We start from the raw sequence: 18,341 nt of genomic DNA, 5'->3' as shown, positions 1-18,341 counted from the left end.
TCTTACAGTATCAAGATAAATCAAGGAAAGCCTGCAGCATGTTCAGTGGAACTACAATGGTGGACTTCTGGAAGAACAGGGCCAAGACTCACACAAGATGGAGAGAAATAGATGAGATGGTGATCTATATTACCAGAGATGATATCTCAAGAATAACATCACAGCTCCATGTTAGTATTGGGTTTCTGAGTGTTCACTATTAATTTAATTCAACACATTAAATGTCTGCTATATGGCAAAGCACTGGGGGAGATATATTAACAAAAAATAAGTTCCTTCTCACAGGAACTTTTATAATCTAGTAAAAATAAGAGAAAAATATGCATAAATAATTATAACATAAGGTAGAATATGAAAATAACAAAGAAGGGATGTTCTAAGAAAAATAAAGCTAAGCAGTTGAGAGGGAATATAAAAGAAATCAAGGGAAAAAGGACTCTTGGGATCACTTGATGTATATCTAGAAGAAAAATTTCAATAAGCAGAGATGTGGAGGGAGTACATTTCAGACTTAGGGTCTAAAGGTAGTGGGAAACCACTCAAAGGTTTTTGAGCAGTAGAATGGCAATAAACATACCTTTGCATTAGGAAAATTATTTTAACAACAATGTAAAGGACATATTAAAGAAATAAAAGACTAGACGCAGGGAAAGAAATTGTTATGATTGTTCATGTAAGAGATAATTAAGGCCTAAAGTGAGGCAGTAACAATAACAGGAAATGAAAAGAAGAGTTCAAGAGAAATTGGTGAGGTATAACTAACAGGACTTGATAGATATTGGCATTTAATAAAAGCTTGCTAATTTGATCTGACTTGATTGCACACTGCTTGGTTATAGGGATGATGGAGAAAAAAAAATCAAAGATAACTCCTATCCAACAAGCCAGATAGTGAGACCATCAACAAAAAGAGAAAAGATGTCAAAAAAGTAGAAGGGACAAAATTCAAAGAGAATGATAAATTCTGTTTTGGCTTTTAAGAATCAGGGGAATAGGGGTTGCTAGGTGGCGCAATGGTTACAGCACCACCCCTGAAGTCAGGAGGACCAGAGTTCAAATCTGATCTCAGACACTTAACACTTACTAACTGTAGAATCCGAGGCAACTCAATCCCAATTGCCTCAGCAAAAAAAAAAACAAAAAACAAAAAACAAAAAACAAAAAACAAAAAACCAGAAGGAGAAGATAAATCAGCAATGTTTTAAAATTGGTAAAAGGAGAACAAGGAGATATTTATGTCCTAGAATTAATTGTAATGTCATGGAAGCTATGAGAGGGGAGCAGATCAAGGGTGGTGTGGTCAGTATCAAATGCTACAGAAAAGTCAGAGAATAATACTGATAAAAGATCTTTGGGATTGGCAATCAGTAAGTCACTGGAGACCTTTAGAGAGAGTTGTTTATTTAAGATAATGAGGATTAAAACCAGTATGCTGGAGTGATGAAGTAAGGAATAAATAACTGATGAAGTAAAAGACCGGGAATCTGTAGATTATTCTTCTAAATGTTTTGTTGATGCTTTTTAAAAATATATCATAGACATTTCCCATCCAACCTTCAGACTGAACCCTCCCTGTGAGAAAGGGAGAAAGAAAAAATATTAATCCAAAAATATAAAACCTTGTCTACTAATGCATAGAAGATACCATCCTTTTACCTAGCTATTTCTGTTTAATTTTATGGGGTCATATAGCTTGTATGTGTTATATACTGGATGTTCTGGCTTCAAAGATGACTCCCTATTCACAATGCCACACTTCTTTTTTGGTTTGTTTGTTTTTTAGTATTCATATATCATAGTTTGATTTAGCTATTCCTTAATTGATGGATACTTGATTTATTTTTGGCTTTTGCCTTTTAAGGAGAATGCTATGACTATTTTGGCAAATACTGGATATTTGTTTCTGTCCTTGATCGTCTTCAGAGTATATGACCAGCAATGGGATTTCTAGGACAGAGAGATATTTATTATTATTATTATTTCTTGAATAATTTCCAATCAAAATTTAGGATGGTTGGTAAACTTTCATTAACAGTGTCTAAGTGTGTCAAGATTCCTTATAGCACATAAACATTTTTTCTATCTTTTGTTATCTTTGCCAATTTGCTTATAACATTGTGATATGAAATTTAGGAGTTATTTTAATTTGAATTGCTCTTACTATAAGTAATTTGTTGTATTTTTCCAATTTTCAAATCTTTTGAAAACCATTCATATCCTTTAAATATTTGTGAATTAAGCATTTTTGGTATTACATGTTTTTGTCTTTTGTCTGTAATTTGTGTGTATTAGCTTTTGTTAGTGACACTTGATGCCAATTGCTCTTTCTAGAAGTTTAGCAGAGACAAGAAAAGAAAAATGTCAATTAAGTTTGTTTATAAGTTTATTTTAGAATAAAGGATATTTAAGCATATCTATAGATAGAAAAGGAGTCAGAAAAATAGATGAATGAATAGATCTAGAAGAGATAGAGAAGTATGGGAATAAGATCAAGAGTCAGAGATGAATAGAATACTCCAATGTTAAACCTGACCTCCCCCTCCAAAAAAAACCTTTATCTATTTGAATATCCATTCATCTTCTTACCTACACTGTGAGCAACCTCTTTCCCTTCAAAAAGAATCATAAAATTGAAATATTATAAATATGAGTTATTTTCTGTAGTGAACCTAAGAGCCAAGCTAGATGGCGCAGTAGAAAGAGTACACACCTTTTAGTTTTTCAATAAAATCTTACAAGTTAAAATAGTTTGTATGGCTTTTTTAAAAATATAAATTCATTTATTTAGAAGACCAAGTTTTTATCAATTCTGCCTATTCCTAATACATTGGAGACATTCAATAAATATATATTCAATAAAATCTGTTACAATAATATTTTACTTATACGAATATTTCTAAAATTCCATTAGTTACTATCAAATATAGCAAGGGAATGACAGTAACAATTAGCATAATGCCACACATAATGTGAACACTTAATAAATTTTTGTTACTGATAATGAAAATTTTAATAGTGTATAACTGTCAAGGTAAATGGCAGTATCCAAGTGATCACTCATTGCAATTCTAAATCTATGATTTGAAAAAAATATCTTAACCATGTATTATTATTATTGATTACCTTACTGTTTCCTTTTCAAAATTCAGCAAAGGTTCACATAAATAAGTACTGAAAAATTCAACCCTAACATATAACAACAGGAAGAGAAAATAATTTGCTTAAAATTTTTCATTTCACTTCTCTATTTAAAGTCTAATATTTATAAATATCATTTTATTTGATGTTCTCAACACCTCTGGGAGATAGGTGCTATTATTACCCCATTTTATAGCTAAGGAAACTGAGGCAGTTAACATTAAGTGATCTACCCAGGGTTACAACACTAGTAAGAGAAAGAAGCATGTCTTCTGACTCCAGGGACTATCTCCTTTACTACCCAGTTGTCTACTTATACAGGAAATTTTCAGATAGAAGAGAAAGAATATCAGATGTGGAGTCTAAGGGCCTGGATTTGAACCAGCACTCTGCTACTACCTGTGTGATCCCGGTAAATTCACTTCAACTTTCTACAATTTCCTCATTTATAAAAATTAGATGACATCCAAGGTGGTCTTCTCTATTTAAGCAATGTAAAAGATACATATTAAAAACATTCCTGAAAGTGAAGTTAAATTGAAAATGAATCAGTATTCACTTTATATTTGAAGTACTCTAAAATCACAGCTACTAGCTTCCAAAATTGGCTATCCCTTGAAAAATGTCAACCATGGAAAATTGCCCTTGATCAGAATAGTAGGAGGCATATGGATAACCACCATATTTTCTTTGTATTTCTATCCTCTAGAATCAATTTAAAAACTCTGGATGCAAAGCCCTCTAAATAAATATGCTTTCCCATGACAAGAATAGAGTTACTTGAATATAAAAAATCCTTCTGGTATTAGTGAATTTGGAACTGAGAAGAGAATTTTCATGGATAATACTCACAGTATACTTATAAATAAGGAGAGGAAAAAGGAATGTTGCTTGGGAAACTCCTAGAATTTCACAATGAATGAATAAGTAGTCATAAAATATGCCCTTTAGGGGAGGGAATAAAATACAAGCTCTTCTCTTCAGAATCTCAAGTCCTTCACCACTTGGATCCATCTGGTCTCTCCAGGCTGAGTACACATTACTCTCCCTCAGGCACTCATGTTTTATCCAAAAATGACCTATACACATACACATTATATCCCCTACATTCAATCTTCGTAGTTGCTGTCTGCCTTTCTCTTTTTTATGCCTGAATTCACCTCACATTCATTTATTAGAACCACTATTTCCCTTGCAAATTATCCTGTTCAGGTAATATGCTACTTCCTACAATAAAGATTTTCCTCATTTCTCTGGTTATTAATTTCCACCTCCATTCTTGAATATTAAATTTATATATATTCTGCTTTCATATAAATACTTTATTTGGTTGAAAGATGGAAAGAACTCACTTCTGAATTTCTATCCCCAGTGTATAGAACAGTTTGTGGCACATAGTAAGAGCTCAACAAATAGCTGCTGTTGATTGATTAATTATTAGCAGAACAAAGACTCAAACTCAGATATTCTGTATCCCAGATCATCAGACTCGCTGTGCCACAATGAAGCTGGGAAATTCAAGCAACTCTAAGTCAGGTTTTGTTTTTTCAAAGGAAGAAATTTCTATGATGAATAATTACTCAAAAGCAATACTTTAATCTTTTACAAGATTCACAAATATTATTCAATTAGGAAATGAAAATAAAACATCTGAAAGAATTTATAGAAAGATATTAAATACCTACTAAGATGTATGACAAAGAAGCAGTATGTAAGTACTGCAGTGGTATCAACCTTAAACAGAAAAAGTCACATATTGATTTAGAAGCCACAATTTAACATTATGTTGTATTGCATTTTTATTTATTTTGTTAGACATGTCCCAGTTATATTTTAATCTGTTTCTGGAGCACAGTCCAATAGACCCCAGGTTTGACACTTCTAGGATAGAAAACACAAAACTGGTCAGGAGTCAGGATTCCTGGATTAAAGTCCTATCTCTGACACAGACAAGATGTATACAGTCATGGACAAGTCACTTCTTGTTGATGAGCATCAATCCAAGGAACTGTAATTCTAAGGACACATACGTAAGACCAGATCAAAAATAAAAAGAAAAGAAAAAGGGTAAATACAAAGAAATGGTCTTTATTTTCATGAAACTTATTATGTGGTAGGGGTATGTTTCATTATGTATGAAACAAAGAATAAAATAATATATGGTGCTAGAAAAAAAGTAATAACTGAGATCTGATGGGACAGAGGTTACGAATAGGCACAAGTGTCCTAGGCTTTGAAGGACTCATAGGATTTCAACAGATGGAAGAGATAAGGGAACTCTTCCAGTCAGAAACTGTATGATGATTATGACAATTATATGGCTCAATAATAACATAGCCTCAAGCCTCATTTAATTTTCATTCTCATTCCATGGAGTTGAAAAATAGGTATTCTAATAGTGAAATGAGGAATTATACACAGTTATATCATTACATATATGCTAACATCCCAAAAGATTCTTACATGGTATCTATTAGCAGCAATAGGACATTAGTTGAAACTGGTTGGACTAAAGTAAAATTCCTTTATCCAGAGAAAAGGATAAGTAAAAAAAAGAGCCCTAGGCAATTACTCTATTTGGATTAGACAAAGTTCTGTTATAACCAGAAAAAAACTGTGATATAAAAACAAAGGCGTCAATTTAAAAAAAAGGTCTCCTGCTGCTTGTTAGTTTAGAACCTCTGGAAACAATCAGCAATAGTTTCTCATGAAAAGAATTTATGATCAAAGTATTCACAGCTAAAGAAGAGGTTCCTTTTACAAACACATCATGAAAACAGACTTTATACATTTGGATTATATTCAAAGTGGATGAAAATTATTCACCTTTAGGTTTTCTCTTCAAAATCTTGAAAATAATTGTAACTATATAAGGAGTAGCCAGGCATGGTGGCATATATATATGTAATCTTGCTATGGAGGAAGCTGATCAGTTAAATTTGAGAAGTTTGAATTCTGCTGCGTGCTAAGCCAATGAGCTAAATTCAGAACTAATACAATGAGAGATGTAGGTGAGAGGCACTAGACAGTGTGAGAAGAAGCACTTCTCAGGAGAGACACAGAGCAGGTCAAATCCAATGAGCAATGGGATTAGGTCCAAGAGTGTCTGCTGAGCTTCCACTGAAGGCGAGATAGGGAGATCTTCAAAAACACATGTAAAGGATATCAGAAAAATGTCATATGCTATATTTACTTAATCTAAGAATCAAATGATGGGTGCTCAAAGTTACAAGTAATCTATGTAATGATGATGTATTATTCATCCTAGAATAACCAAAGATCTACAGAGAAGCAATGGTTCCCAATGTCACTGGGAATTTTAGAGATTGTTAAAATTATTCAACCATTAACTATAAATTCAAATTATATAAGATTATATAAATCAACTTTATTAGGTATTATAATATAATACATTCTCATGACAATGACATGTAGCAGAAGAGTATAGGTAAGCATTCAATAACTGTGAGTTTTAGGTTTTTAAAAAGGTAGAATTTTTTTTTAAATGATTCCTATCCAGGTTACTCATATTTTCTGGAAACAAGTATTGAATTTGTTGGTAAGATTTTCGGTATTGGTACTTCAAAATTTCTACCACCATTCTACTATCATATTCTATACTGATGATGTGAGATTAGCATTGTAGCAGATAAGCCCTTATTGCTTTATTAAAAAGAAGGAAAAACTGCTTAAATTTAGACAAAAAGAAAGAACAAAAAAAGTAAAATACTAAATGAGGAAAGAAAGCTTAAAAATTCAAATGGAGTTCTAATATTTAGGGAAAACATAATAGTAAATTTCAAAGTCTAATAATAAATGAATATACTACTAAAAATATCTATGCTTATTAGAGAAGAAAAAATACTTTACAATCAAAGTACTAAACATAAAATAAAAATATCAATAGACAATAAATCAAATCCAAAAATGAAAGAAAAAGTGAGAAAAATAATGGCATAAATGTCCATTATCATTTGATAGGTAGTCATTAGCTGATACGTGATCTCTGGGGACCTACATCCTACCTTCTAGAAGCATGAGCTTGGGCTGGAGAACTTTATTCTGTACCACAGCTAATGGGGAGAGGAATAGTTTTCATGATCACAGAACCTTGGTATCCAGATATGTCCAAGATAGATCAAAAAAATCTCCATTATGGTTCCATGTTCCTAGGGTCTTTTCAAGGTAAAAGAATGTTAGAAGGGGCATTAAAGATAACTTAGTCTAACACTCTCATTTAAGAAATGAGGAAATTGTGGTTCTGAAAAATTAAATGACTTGCTCTAAATGAGAGTTTATAAATAAATGGCAGAAGTAGGATTTGAACTCAGGTCTCCCAATTCCAGGACCACTTACACTATAATAATTGCTTCTTCTGGCCCAGACTTGAAGCCTAATTTACAATTACAGGGACATTTTCAGTTTGGAACTCCACAGAGATAAGACTCATCACAGTAAAAGGAATTTTATCATTAGTCCGTCAAATACAGTTAAATGCGACGTCTTTCCAAATTTAACAAACATTGAATTCTTTTCTGGCTAGTGAGGATGAACTTTTGTTACTCCAATTAGACTTCTTTAGTGATGCTCTTTTGTGATCTATGGGAGAACTTGCAAGAAGACAAATTATGCATTAAGTCTGTGGTTATAGAATGGAATGAAATTAGAAGTAACTTAGAACAAATTTGATAACTGGATAAAGGAAATTTTCATGTTAGAAATTCCCTCTACCAAGGTAAATGTGTATTTTTTCTGCAACTTACAATATCATAGTTACCTGGGCCACTGAGACATTAAATTACTTGCCAAGGGTGACAGCATATCAAGTGACTTGCATCTCAGTACTCCTTATTCCAAGGCCAAGTCTCTGTCCACTACTGCCTACTTACCAGTAACATAATTTGTTTTAGCTAGATTTATATACCACAAGTCATAGTATTCCATTTGGGCAAACTTTGTTAAAATGTTCATAAAACAATAATTATAAATATACAACAATAAATCTAATTACTATGGGTTATTGGTCAAATGATGCATGAGTATATATATATTTTTTGCATTTATATATCTTTCAACCAAAGAGTTCAAGACATTTAAAAAACACTTAGTTAATGGATAGCAATTCTCATAACCTCCACATGAGGAAAACAGAAAGCATAAAATAAAACAATAGTAACTATTTCAACTCCCTCATTCATAGAGCATATGAGTATTTTAAGCTCTTTGAACTCTAAGTTTTAGAGACCTTTAATTTTAGTGTCATTTATAAAGTATGTTACTTAAATGCATAAATAACAGTGATATTCCAGGGAGTATAACTAATTTGACATAGTAAAATCACTTAATAACTTCTCTAAGGAAGTTAGTCCTTTTCTTAAATTCTTCTGAAATAATTTTTATGTCAACTGAAACCCTTATTTTAAAGCAAGAAAATATTTAAACACCACCACTAAATTGTTGCAGTGTGGTATAATGGAAAGTATAGCTACTAGATTATAAAGGAGAGTCAATTTAAAAACCACACAAAGCAATGTCATATTATTTTACAAATCTCTTTCATTTTTTTTGGCCCAAAAAGTTATCACCTAATTTGATTACTCACCTTATTCACAAAACTTGGTTCCAAATATCTTTTAGCTGTTTCCATAAATCAAATCTAACGTTTAAAAGATTAGCTTCCCTGAAGATATTTTTAAAATGTGCTACAGACTAAAGACAATTCTAATAAGTTCCAAAATATTTTGAACAACAATGAAACAGATTCATTTGAATGGTTAAATTCTGGTATATTTGTAAAAAACTAATCATATTACCTTATAGTCACATTCCTACCAAAATCAAACTTGGCATGCTGAAGAAAAGAAAAGAAATTAAAGGGTACTTATTAAGCACTTACTATATACCAGGCACTGTGCCTTAGCACTTATGCTGTGAATACAAATATAAAGAGCAAGATAGTACCTATCCCCTCTGAAGAAGCTTGCATTTTAAATACAGGAAGATAACATGCAGAGTTGCAGTGATCAAGGAGGGAAGTCAAGGAAGACACTAGGAAAGTGAGTGAAATTCTTTGGTAATTAGCTGACAATTCTTTCCAGGAAAAGCATTGCTGACTTGATTACAATTTCCAGAAGGTATATGGAAGAAGGAGTAGGAGAATATAATGGGTTGGGATATGAAAGAACCATGGAATGTTGATAACCAGGAAGAATCATTATGGAGGTTGGGACAGTTATAGTGAGAACTCACAAATCCTATTATATGCTATAAAATACACAGAGACATACATACATACATACAAATATACACATATATCCAGCCATTGGTGAGGGGAAAATCAAAATCAATGGCTATATATACCCACAAACAGGCACTGATTTTGATTTTCCCTTTACCAATGACCAAACCATAATCTCCCATCTCTAATACTCAAAAATCTTGGGGGTGGGGGTAGGCTGGAGATGTCATTTAAATTCCTCTATTTGGCCTCTGACCTTACTCTGTCAAATGTTACTGATTCTCTCTCGGTAGCAGCTCTTGAATCCATCCAATTCTACATTTTGAACAATTACCATATTAAACCTGGCCTAATTAATGGCTAGATTGCAGGTCTGGCTTTAAGGCCTGATTTTTCAGGTTCCCTTGTCAGTCACCTTGGCCTTGAGTTCTCAATACTAGAATTAATTTAAGAAATTTTAGGAGTTTGCTTATCTCAAATAAAATCATCACATAAAAACCTCACAAAAATATTAAATCTGCTAATAGTATTACCCCAATTAGTATCAAATCCAAATGTAAAAATGAAACAGCTTTCATTTTTCTGAGACTTAAGCTATCAATACTGTTTTAATTTGAGCATTTCATTTTTTCATTGAGAGTTAATTCTAATAACTGAACTCTGAACTTTCCCTTTCCACAAACAACCTGTAAATTTCAAGAATAGATAAGACACAAAAGTCTAGAAACTCCGTCAACAATGAAGATCAGTACCTACTCTGCAATTTAGTCTTCGAACATTGGGAGGCTAACTAAAGAATCTAGACTTAAAGACCTCAAAATGTTTTAATATTATAGATAACATAAGACCTACTATCACACACACACACACACACACACAGCAAGCCAATTTATGATGTAACATTTATAACCATTATACTTTCTGTACCTTTTTCTTTCACTAAGGTCCTTTAACTCCAATGAGTTTACCTTATTCAAATGTCAAACATATTGTTGTCTAAAAGATTTTTATGGAGATCTCACACAGGGTAAGTCCTCACATGGTGGTCAGAAAAAGTGATAGATACAGGGATACTCTCAAAGTCTTTATTAAGAATTTTGGAACTGATTACATGACATGGGAGAGAGAAACTGGTACAAGACTGCCCAGCACAGTATGCCCTCATCAGAGAAGGGGCTGTGCTCTGAATCAATCCTAAATGCTCATATGGACAATTTATGCCCAACCTGTGGTTTCAAAGCATTCCAAGCTCATACCGGTCTGATCAGAACTTGATTCTAACACAGTGATGCCATTTTGGTCCTCTTCAAGAGTGAAGGATAACAATTATACTCCAATATACATGATGGTATAGTACGTTTAGGTCTCAAAGTTTTGTCAACTGACTATAACCCCTAGAACATTCTATCAAAAACCCAATGATAACCTGGATCCTTAAAGGACTAGTGTAGCTAAGTTCAGAAATACTTATCACCAACTGAATATCATTTTTAATGGCAACATCAACTCATGAAAATCATCTTCTAAGATGTAGAAGAGATATAATTTCTATTAGTAAAGGAGTAACTATACTGATGAAATCATGGATGTTACTCTTTTAAAAGTCAGTTCATATAGGTAGATATTTTTTGTTTAAACATTTCCATGCAATAGCTAATCTATCAGGGACACACATGATTAACAGTTCTAATAATAAATTAAATATTTCTAAAATGCTTAAAAATAAAAACATAACAAATTCAATCATTCATTTATTAACATTTATTAAGTATTATGTGCTATGATAAGAATTAAGCAAATAGAAAAAAAAAAGCAAAAAAGGCATCAAAGAACTGGCATGCTACTAAGAAGATAATAACTTGTTTGGTTGTTTCAGTCATATCTGACTCTGTGATCTTACTTGGGGCTTTCTTGGCAAAAACACTGGAGTGGTTTGCCATTTCCTTCTCCAGCTCATTTTACAGATGAAGAACTGAGGCAAACAGAGTGAAGTGACATTCCCAGAGTCACACAGCTAATAAATGTTTGAGAACAGATTTGAATTCAAGAAGTCTTTCTGACTTCAGGTTCAGCACTCTATCCACTGTAGAATTTAGCTGCCCAGAACAATAATTATATATTAGTAAAGACACATACAAATACACAGGGGGAAAAAAACAAGAGATGGGGATATTAAAAACTGGAGAAATAGAGATCTTATATAAGAGTTGGTACTCAAGCTCAACTTTGAAGATAGGGATTCTAAGAAGCAAAGGAGAAGAGGAAGTGCAAATGTGTGCTACAAAGGAAGTGTTTAATAAATGCTTATTGACTGATTGACATTCCAAGCATGGGGCACAGTGCATGCAAAGGCACTGAGATAGGAGAAAAAATGCCATATAAGGTAAATAGCAAATAGATTAGATTGGCTGAAACATGGATAGTGTAAAGGGGAGTGATAAATAATAAACCTAAAAAGATAAAGTGAATGCAGAGATTAAAATGTCAAACAGGGGAGACTATGTTTTATCCAAGAGCCACCTGGGACTCACTGGAGCTTTCTGACTAGGCAAGTAATATGATCAACTCTGTGTTTCAGGAATACCAATTTGGCAGCTGTGCAAAAAATGGATTGGAAAGGAAAGAGACTAGAGACTGAGTAACCAATTAGGATACTAATGCTATTATTCCCAGTGAGAGATGATGGAGGACTAAAATTGGATATATAAATTGAGGAAAAGGACTGGTTGTGAGACACAAGGAAGCAGAATTTAAAAGACTTAAGTTTAGAAACTGATTGCATATTGAGTGTGAGTGAAAGTGAAGTGTTGAGGATAACTCCTTGGTTGCAAACCATACTAAAAAAATGATGTTACCCAAGGCAGAAATAGCCAAGTTAAGAAGAAGACTGAGTTTTGGAAGAAAGAAAATTCTGTTTTGGATATGTTAAGTTTAAAATCCCTTAACAGACATTCAGATGAAAACACCTAATAGTCAATTGATGATACGGGGCTAGAACTTAAAGAGACCATGGTTGGAGGTAGAGATCTTTGAGTTTTCTGAATTGAGATGATAAACTGCACCTGAAGAATCTGAGGAGCTCCATGAAAGTGTGTAGAGAAAGAAAAGGAGGACAAAGCTCTGGGTTATATCCAAGGTTGGGGATCCCTATTATCCCTAATGATAATAACTTAGCCAAGAGAATTTCAGAGGCAGTAAAAAAAAGTAGGCGAACTAAAAGAAAGCAGTGTCATAAAATTCTAGAAAGAAGAGAGAATTAGGAAGACAAGATAATCAATAATCTATGGAAGGTCATGCAGGAAGACGGAGAGAAGGCAGCTAGAATTTAAGAAATCACTGGCAACTCTGGAGAAAGCAATATTAAGTTCAAACCGACATAAGGTGAGAAGCCAGATGGCAGGATTGAGATGTAAGGAGTAGAAGGCTTTTTTTTCCTGGGCATTTAGCTAAGAAAGGGAAATGTAAGTTGCAGGTTTGTTTTTTTTTAAAGGATGAGGGAGACTAGATATGTTTATAGGAAATAGGGATGGCTTAAAGAAATAGGGAGAGATCAAACTTGAAAGACAGAAGAAATGACTGTAAGAGCAAGTGGCTGGAGCATCACCAGTTCCCTGCTAGCATAAACTGAGAGATCATCTAGTCTAAAGCATCTCACAAGCAAGGAAATAGAGGCTCAGGAAAGTGAAGAGAACTGTCCAAGATCATACTGGTGGTAAGCATCAGAGCAAGAATATGCAGTTAAGCTCTCTCACAACTTACTATGGAGACAGGACCAAAGTTACAAGTAATGGGTTTATCTTAGTAAGAAGGACCACCTCTTCATCAGAAAATAGAGGAAAAGAGGGATCTCTTGGAGGATTTGTCATTATTAAAGACCATTCAAAAAAATAGGAATAAGAATAAAGAAAACGTCCAATTTGGGTATGGACCATAGCTGAGCAGGGTACGAGAGGCAAAAAATTCAAGAACTCTCTGATGAAAAGATCCAAAACAATGCAGCATGGCAAAATGGGAAAAAAAATCAGGCTCTGGATTAATAACAGCCAAGCATAAACACTATCCCTAATACTTACTACCTCTGTTACTTTTGGCAAGTTACAGCCTCCTGAGGCCTCAGTTTCCTCAAATGTAAAATCAGACAGTCAAACTAGAAAGCCTCTGAGATTCCTATAAATCTTATAGAGGCAAGTATATTAATGAATAAATAGGAACTTCAAAGGGCACAAAAAGAGAGTAAAACTGGATGAGACACAACAGGAATAGGGGTGAGATGGATGGGGATAAGAGAACGAAAAGTAGGATTAAGTAGATCTGCTAGCCACCGAATGGGATTATAATACCTTATGACTACAGTTCCCACCCTTAAGAACCATATAAATTATAAATGGTAACACAATGGAAATAGGGAAACTAAGCCTGTGTCAACAGCCCTTCATAAAGATTCTTAAAAAAAGAAGAATGGTTATCTGAGTCTTTGGTCCTAGTTAGGGTCCTAAAGAGCAGGGCAAGGTCTGGTGTAGAGGTTTTAGTAAGAGAAATGAAATACCTAGTTATCTGAGATTTAGGTCTTGGGGTAAGGGACAGGTCCTGTGATAGAACCTAGTGGTAAAAGGCTTGGCAAGTGGGCTTGGGCTGTATTCAGTCAAGGAATAGGTAATGATGTAAAATTCTAGTGTTGATGCTATGATTAAGGGTAAAGTAGCAGTAGATATGATAAAAAGCCAGAGAAACTGCTTATGGTATAGGAAGACACTGACCCAGTTCCCCAGATAATGGCTACTCTTCTGCAAGATGTTTGCTTTCTGGAATTCTTGAAATGGTATTTCACATAGGGCATTAGTCATTAAATATAAGTCAAAAAGCAAAATATAATTTTATTTTCTGTGACTTATTTTGTGACACAGGCAGCAAGATTTTTTCTATTTTTTTCCTCTTCAATTTTTAAAAGTTACCATATCAAGTGTTCATGTGAAACATTGTCTCTAATACTTTAGAAAAAAACCATAGAATGATGTCAAGAAAGAATTTCATGTTAAACACATTAGAAAAGACAAACCCACTAACTTCAGAAGATTACAGTTATTCAAATAAAAGTTAAAAATCAATTCTTGGTAAAACAAAAGTTTGTAGTCATAATAAATATACAGTGTGAATCAATTTTTCCAGTAATTCATACTCAGGGCAAAAATTTCAGCTGCTACCCTATCATTAACTCATACCACTATTCTTCACAACTCCATATTAATAAAAGATATTTTTAAAAAAGGAAATACTGGCAGGTCTCCACTTATGAACACTTAAATCTCAAATGAACCATAATCAAGAAGAAGAGAGAAAATAACAAAAAGCAGCTTATTACCATTGCTCCAGAAACAACTGCTCAATTCAGAACAGCAGGTAAATCTAATCAAGAGATACCTTATTTAAAAAAGATGTACAGATTTAGAGAACTAAGGAGCTGATGCTCAAGATTATCCACTCATTCCTTAAAGGGGTCCCTTCTTCCCAGATGCCACCAACAAGGGAAAATAAAATGTTCCCAAGATCCAGAATTAAAAACCAAAATGTATTTCCCCATAAAAATGTTACAAATGACTGTCAAGCTGAAATACTATTAAACATTCAAGTACAAATCCAATCTACTACTAAGTTTTAATTGGATTCTATATCCTTTAATTTTACTTACCAAGTCATATATCTGGTTTGCCAACTGTACCTTCTCATCTGCATCTTCCAAAGCTTTATAATAATCCTGTGTGAAAATATGTTAATGTCAATAACAAACTTTAAGAATTAAAATGTGTATTTCAGAGACAAAACTGGCTTCATATAAATAGTGCAGTAATGGCAAGAACATTAGATTTGGAAGATAATTTAGTACAGCAGAAAGACTACAAGTTGTGGATTTGGTAAGACTTGAAATCAAATAATGCTCTTGAAGTTTCTAGATGTGTGACCAAAGACAATCACTTAATCTCAGTTTCAATTTCCTTCATATATTATGGACCTCAAATGAGATAACATTTCAGTGTTTGACAATTCTTAAAGTATTATATTAAATGTCAGATATTAACATTAATTTTTGGAGTTAGAGGACTTGGGTTTGAACCTTGGTTGTTAAAACTCTTGATGTCAGTTTCCTCAACTATAGAATAAAGAGATTAGGCTTGAGGATTTCTAAAATCCCCTTCTAGATCTAAATCTAAGATCTAATGGCTCATTGATATGTAAATCAGTTCCAGCCTAATTATTATGCAAACAATTAGAAGAAAATTTCAGTATTCATTAAAAAGTAAAATTGCTTGACATCTCAATACTGCAGATAATTAAGACTAAAAGTTCCTATAAAAGTAAAACCCACAATACAGGTCCTAACTTTATCCCTTAAAAGAAGTTTCCTGAGGAGAAATCGCTATCACCTACAGTGGGGATGTTACAGCTCTTCAAAGGTTTATCTTATCAGCCATAAACATGGAACTGAAGAGTTCAATTCAGAGGAAGTTCACCTGGAGTAGTCAAGTTCTTGGTGGAAGGCTACAAAGTGAACTTTTCTGAATGACAAATAAGGAAATATTCTCTTAGATGATGCTGTGTCATACACCCACCTGAGGTAATCAAACTGTTGCAGGATTATCAGAATTCCCATACTTTTTGAGATTCTACTAGCCAAAGTGGTTAGTATAATGAGAACTAATAACCATATGATAAGCCATAAAGAACTCTAAACCAGGCAAAAGACTATCAAAAAGTACTCACTCAAATTTATTATAGCTTCTAAAATATAAATCAGAGTTAGAGATCTTATCAGTCAATTCTACTAGAATTTTACTTAACCTCTAAATTCTAAGATTCCATTTTTGAAAAAAAAAATTTAAAAAGGGATGGGAGAAAGGGGATTGAAAGAGGAAGAACAGGTCTTCACAATTTTGGGAAAGGTTCTGAAAAAAAAAAATAGGTATAAAGTTACAATTTCAAATTGAACCTCAATCTGAAGTTCAAATAAGAATAAAATAAGATTATTTCATAAGAAAATATCATACTGAAAAGCTGATATAAGACCACATTTAAATATTCAGCTTTTAAGAAACATTACAAAAATGCCACTTCCACTAAACATAAAATAAGTTCACCTTCAATTTCTAAATCTCCTTAACTACCTATATCCACTGTAAAATTATAAGGTCACAAATCAATTCAAACAGATTAATGCTGAGAACAAATTAAACTTAAAAAAACGTGGTCAATTTTTATATCACGCCACCTTAATTCCCCTGATACCTTGCCACACTTAGATGTGTCAGACCTTAGCAGAAGCTGATGGGTCTAATTATCTTTGGAATAGAGATCTTCAGGACTTCAAGTATCCCTACAGTCTAAGTCAGTTCTGTTCTGGCCCTAAATCTGGTAGGTTGTAAGGAATATGATTGGGTCCCGGTTCCAACCATTCTTCCTTAGGGATCTATGGAATACAATCAAACTTAGGTCAAGAAGAAACCTGTCTGAAAAGGCTTGTTAAACAAGGGGACAGACAGAAACATGGACTAGAATTTAAGTGGTTCACAACTAATTAGGGTTCAAGAAATCCTTTAGTGTAGGATCCAGCACATGTCAAATTATAAGCCTGGCAATCTATGTGACATGCCAGAAGTCTTGGGGATTATTCATCTAGGTTATATCATAACAAAATTGAAGATCTTATTTTATATATTCTGAAGGTAAAGGCAAATGATTACATGTCATACAATAAACATTTCATCAATGATCTGCATTAAAATGGCACAGACTAAACTGAGAAAAGCACGCTTTTAAACATATTAATTTATGAAGAGGAATCAACTCATTTTTTATAATTCTCCAACTTTTAACTTAAAGACACAATTTCCAATGAAACAAAAATTACATCATGAAGAAAACATTTTAATGACTATAACTCCTTTTGTTGAAGTTATATTCTAGAAAGTTTAAATCGTTCCAGCATCACATATATGCCCAACAATTACTTCCCTTAATTATAAAAAATTAAAATGACAATCTTCCTCAGTCTTCCTTAAGGTGTTCCAAGTTTTATGGTAATCATTTCCAATGCTGCACATACTTTTTTGATGGATGTCATTTGTTCTTCTCTCCATTCAGGTTTATTTTTCTTTGCATTCATAAAGAATTCACTGACTCTCTGCTCTAGTTGATCCATTGCATCTACAAAATATAAAAAGAAGCCTTCATCATTATGTCTCCAATCTCATACCCTAAATACGTTAATTTTTCCTTATAAAAATAAATGTGCATCATATTTCATAACTTGCCTTTCTTTCTAACAAGATTCTTTCCAAAAACATACTTCCATTTGTCCCTTTTCACTGGCCAGTGTCTTATCTTAAAGTAAAAATGATAGGATGTCTTAATTTCTTGAATAGAAGAAAAAACTACAAGTCCCCCAAATGAAATAATTTAAAATAATTTTTCTTAACTAAAAACTAAAACTAAAAACCTTCTTCTACATTCAATGAAACTGATTCAAACACTGAAATCTGCAAACTATATTACCATTTCAAACTTTTGAATAGAAACTTTTTAGAGGTAAAAATTAAACAGGTACAGAAATTGCCAAGCTGGAATGAGCCCATATGTGACTGGAGATATATCAAGATAACTTATTTATCAGAATAGACATTTCAATTTGTAATGCATCTTTATAAACTCATAGATTTTAGATGATCTGGCTCAATTCATTCATTTTACAGATCAAGATTTAAAGAGAGCAACATGGCAAAGACAGCTCTGATACGTTAGCTATGTGAAAATGGACAAATTATTTATTTTCAGTTTTCCAAGCAACTCTAAAACATGAGTTGGAGATCTCCAAACATACAGGAAGTATTTTAAAAAAGAAATTCTATTGATATCTTTTGTTTTTATATAACCTATATTTCCATTGTTTTCTTCCTCTTTCCCCTCTGCTAGAGAA

The 18,341-nt window shown here is 33.0% G+C and overlaps 1 protein-coding gene across 7 annotated transcripts in view; it reads right to left on the bottom strand.

Annotated features, from left to right (window-relative positions):
• The window catches only part of ING3 (inhibitor of growth family member 3), a 47,108-nt gene that overhangs the window by 25,556 nt on the left and 3,211 nt on the right, over positions 1–18,341 (bottom strand). For 3 of the 7 annotated variants that reach the window (XM_003771555.4, XM_012550997.3, XM_012550998.3), the window contains 2 exons: positions 17,472–17,572; positions 15,063–15,128 (listed from right to left, as the gene is read on the bottom strand). In XM_003771555.4, the coding sequence (XP_003771603.1) occupies positions 15,063–15,128; positions 17,472–17,572 (167 nt within the window). Of the gene's footprint in view, positions 1–1,514; positions 1,573–3,291; positions 5,155–7,037; positions 7,749–15,062; positions 15,129–17,471; positions 17,573–17,679; positions 17,750–18,341 lie in introns of those variants that run through there. The other 4 variants (XM_031938900.1, XM_012550999.3, XM_031938901.1 and 1 more) reach the window with 4 other exon arrangements.

The sequence above is a fragment of the Sarcophilus harrisii genome, chromosome 5 (assembly GCF_902635505.1).
Source record: "Sarcophilus harrisii chromosome 5, mSarHar1.11, whole genome shotgun sequence".
NCBI classification, from domain to species: Eukaryota; Metazoa; Chordata; class Mammalia; order Dasyuromorphia; family Dasyuridae; genus Sarcophilus; species Sarcophilus harrisii.
Note: the sequence above shows the minus strand (reverse complement) of the source record. Positions and strands in the feature narration are given on the sequence as shown.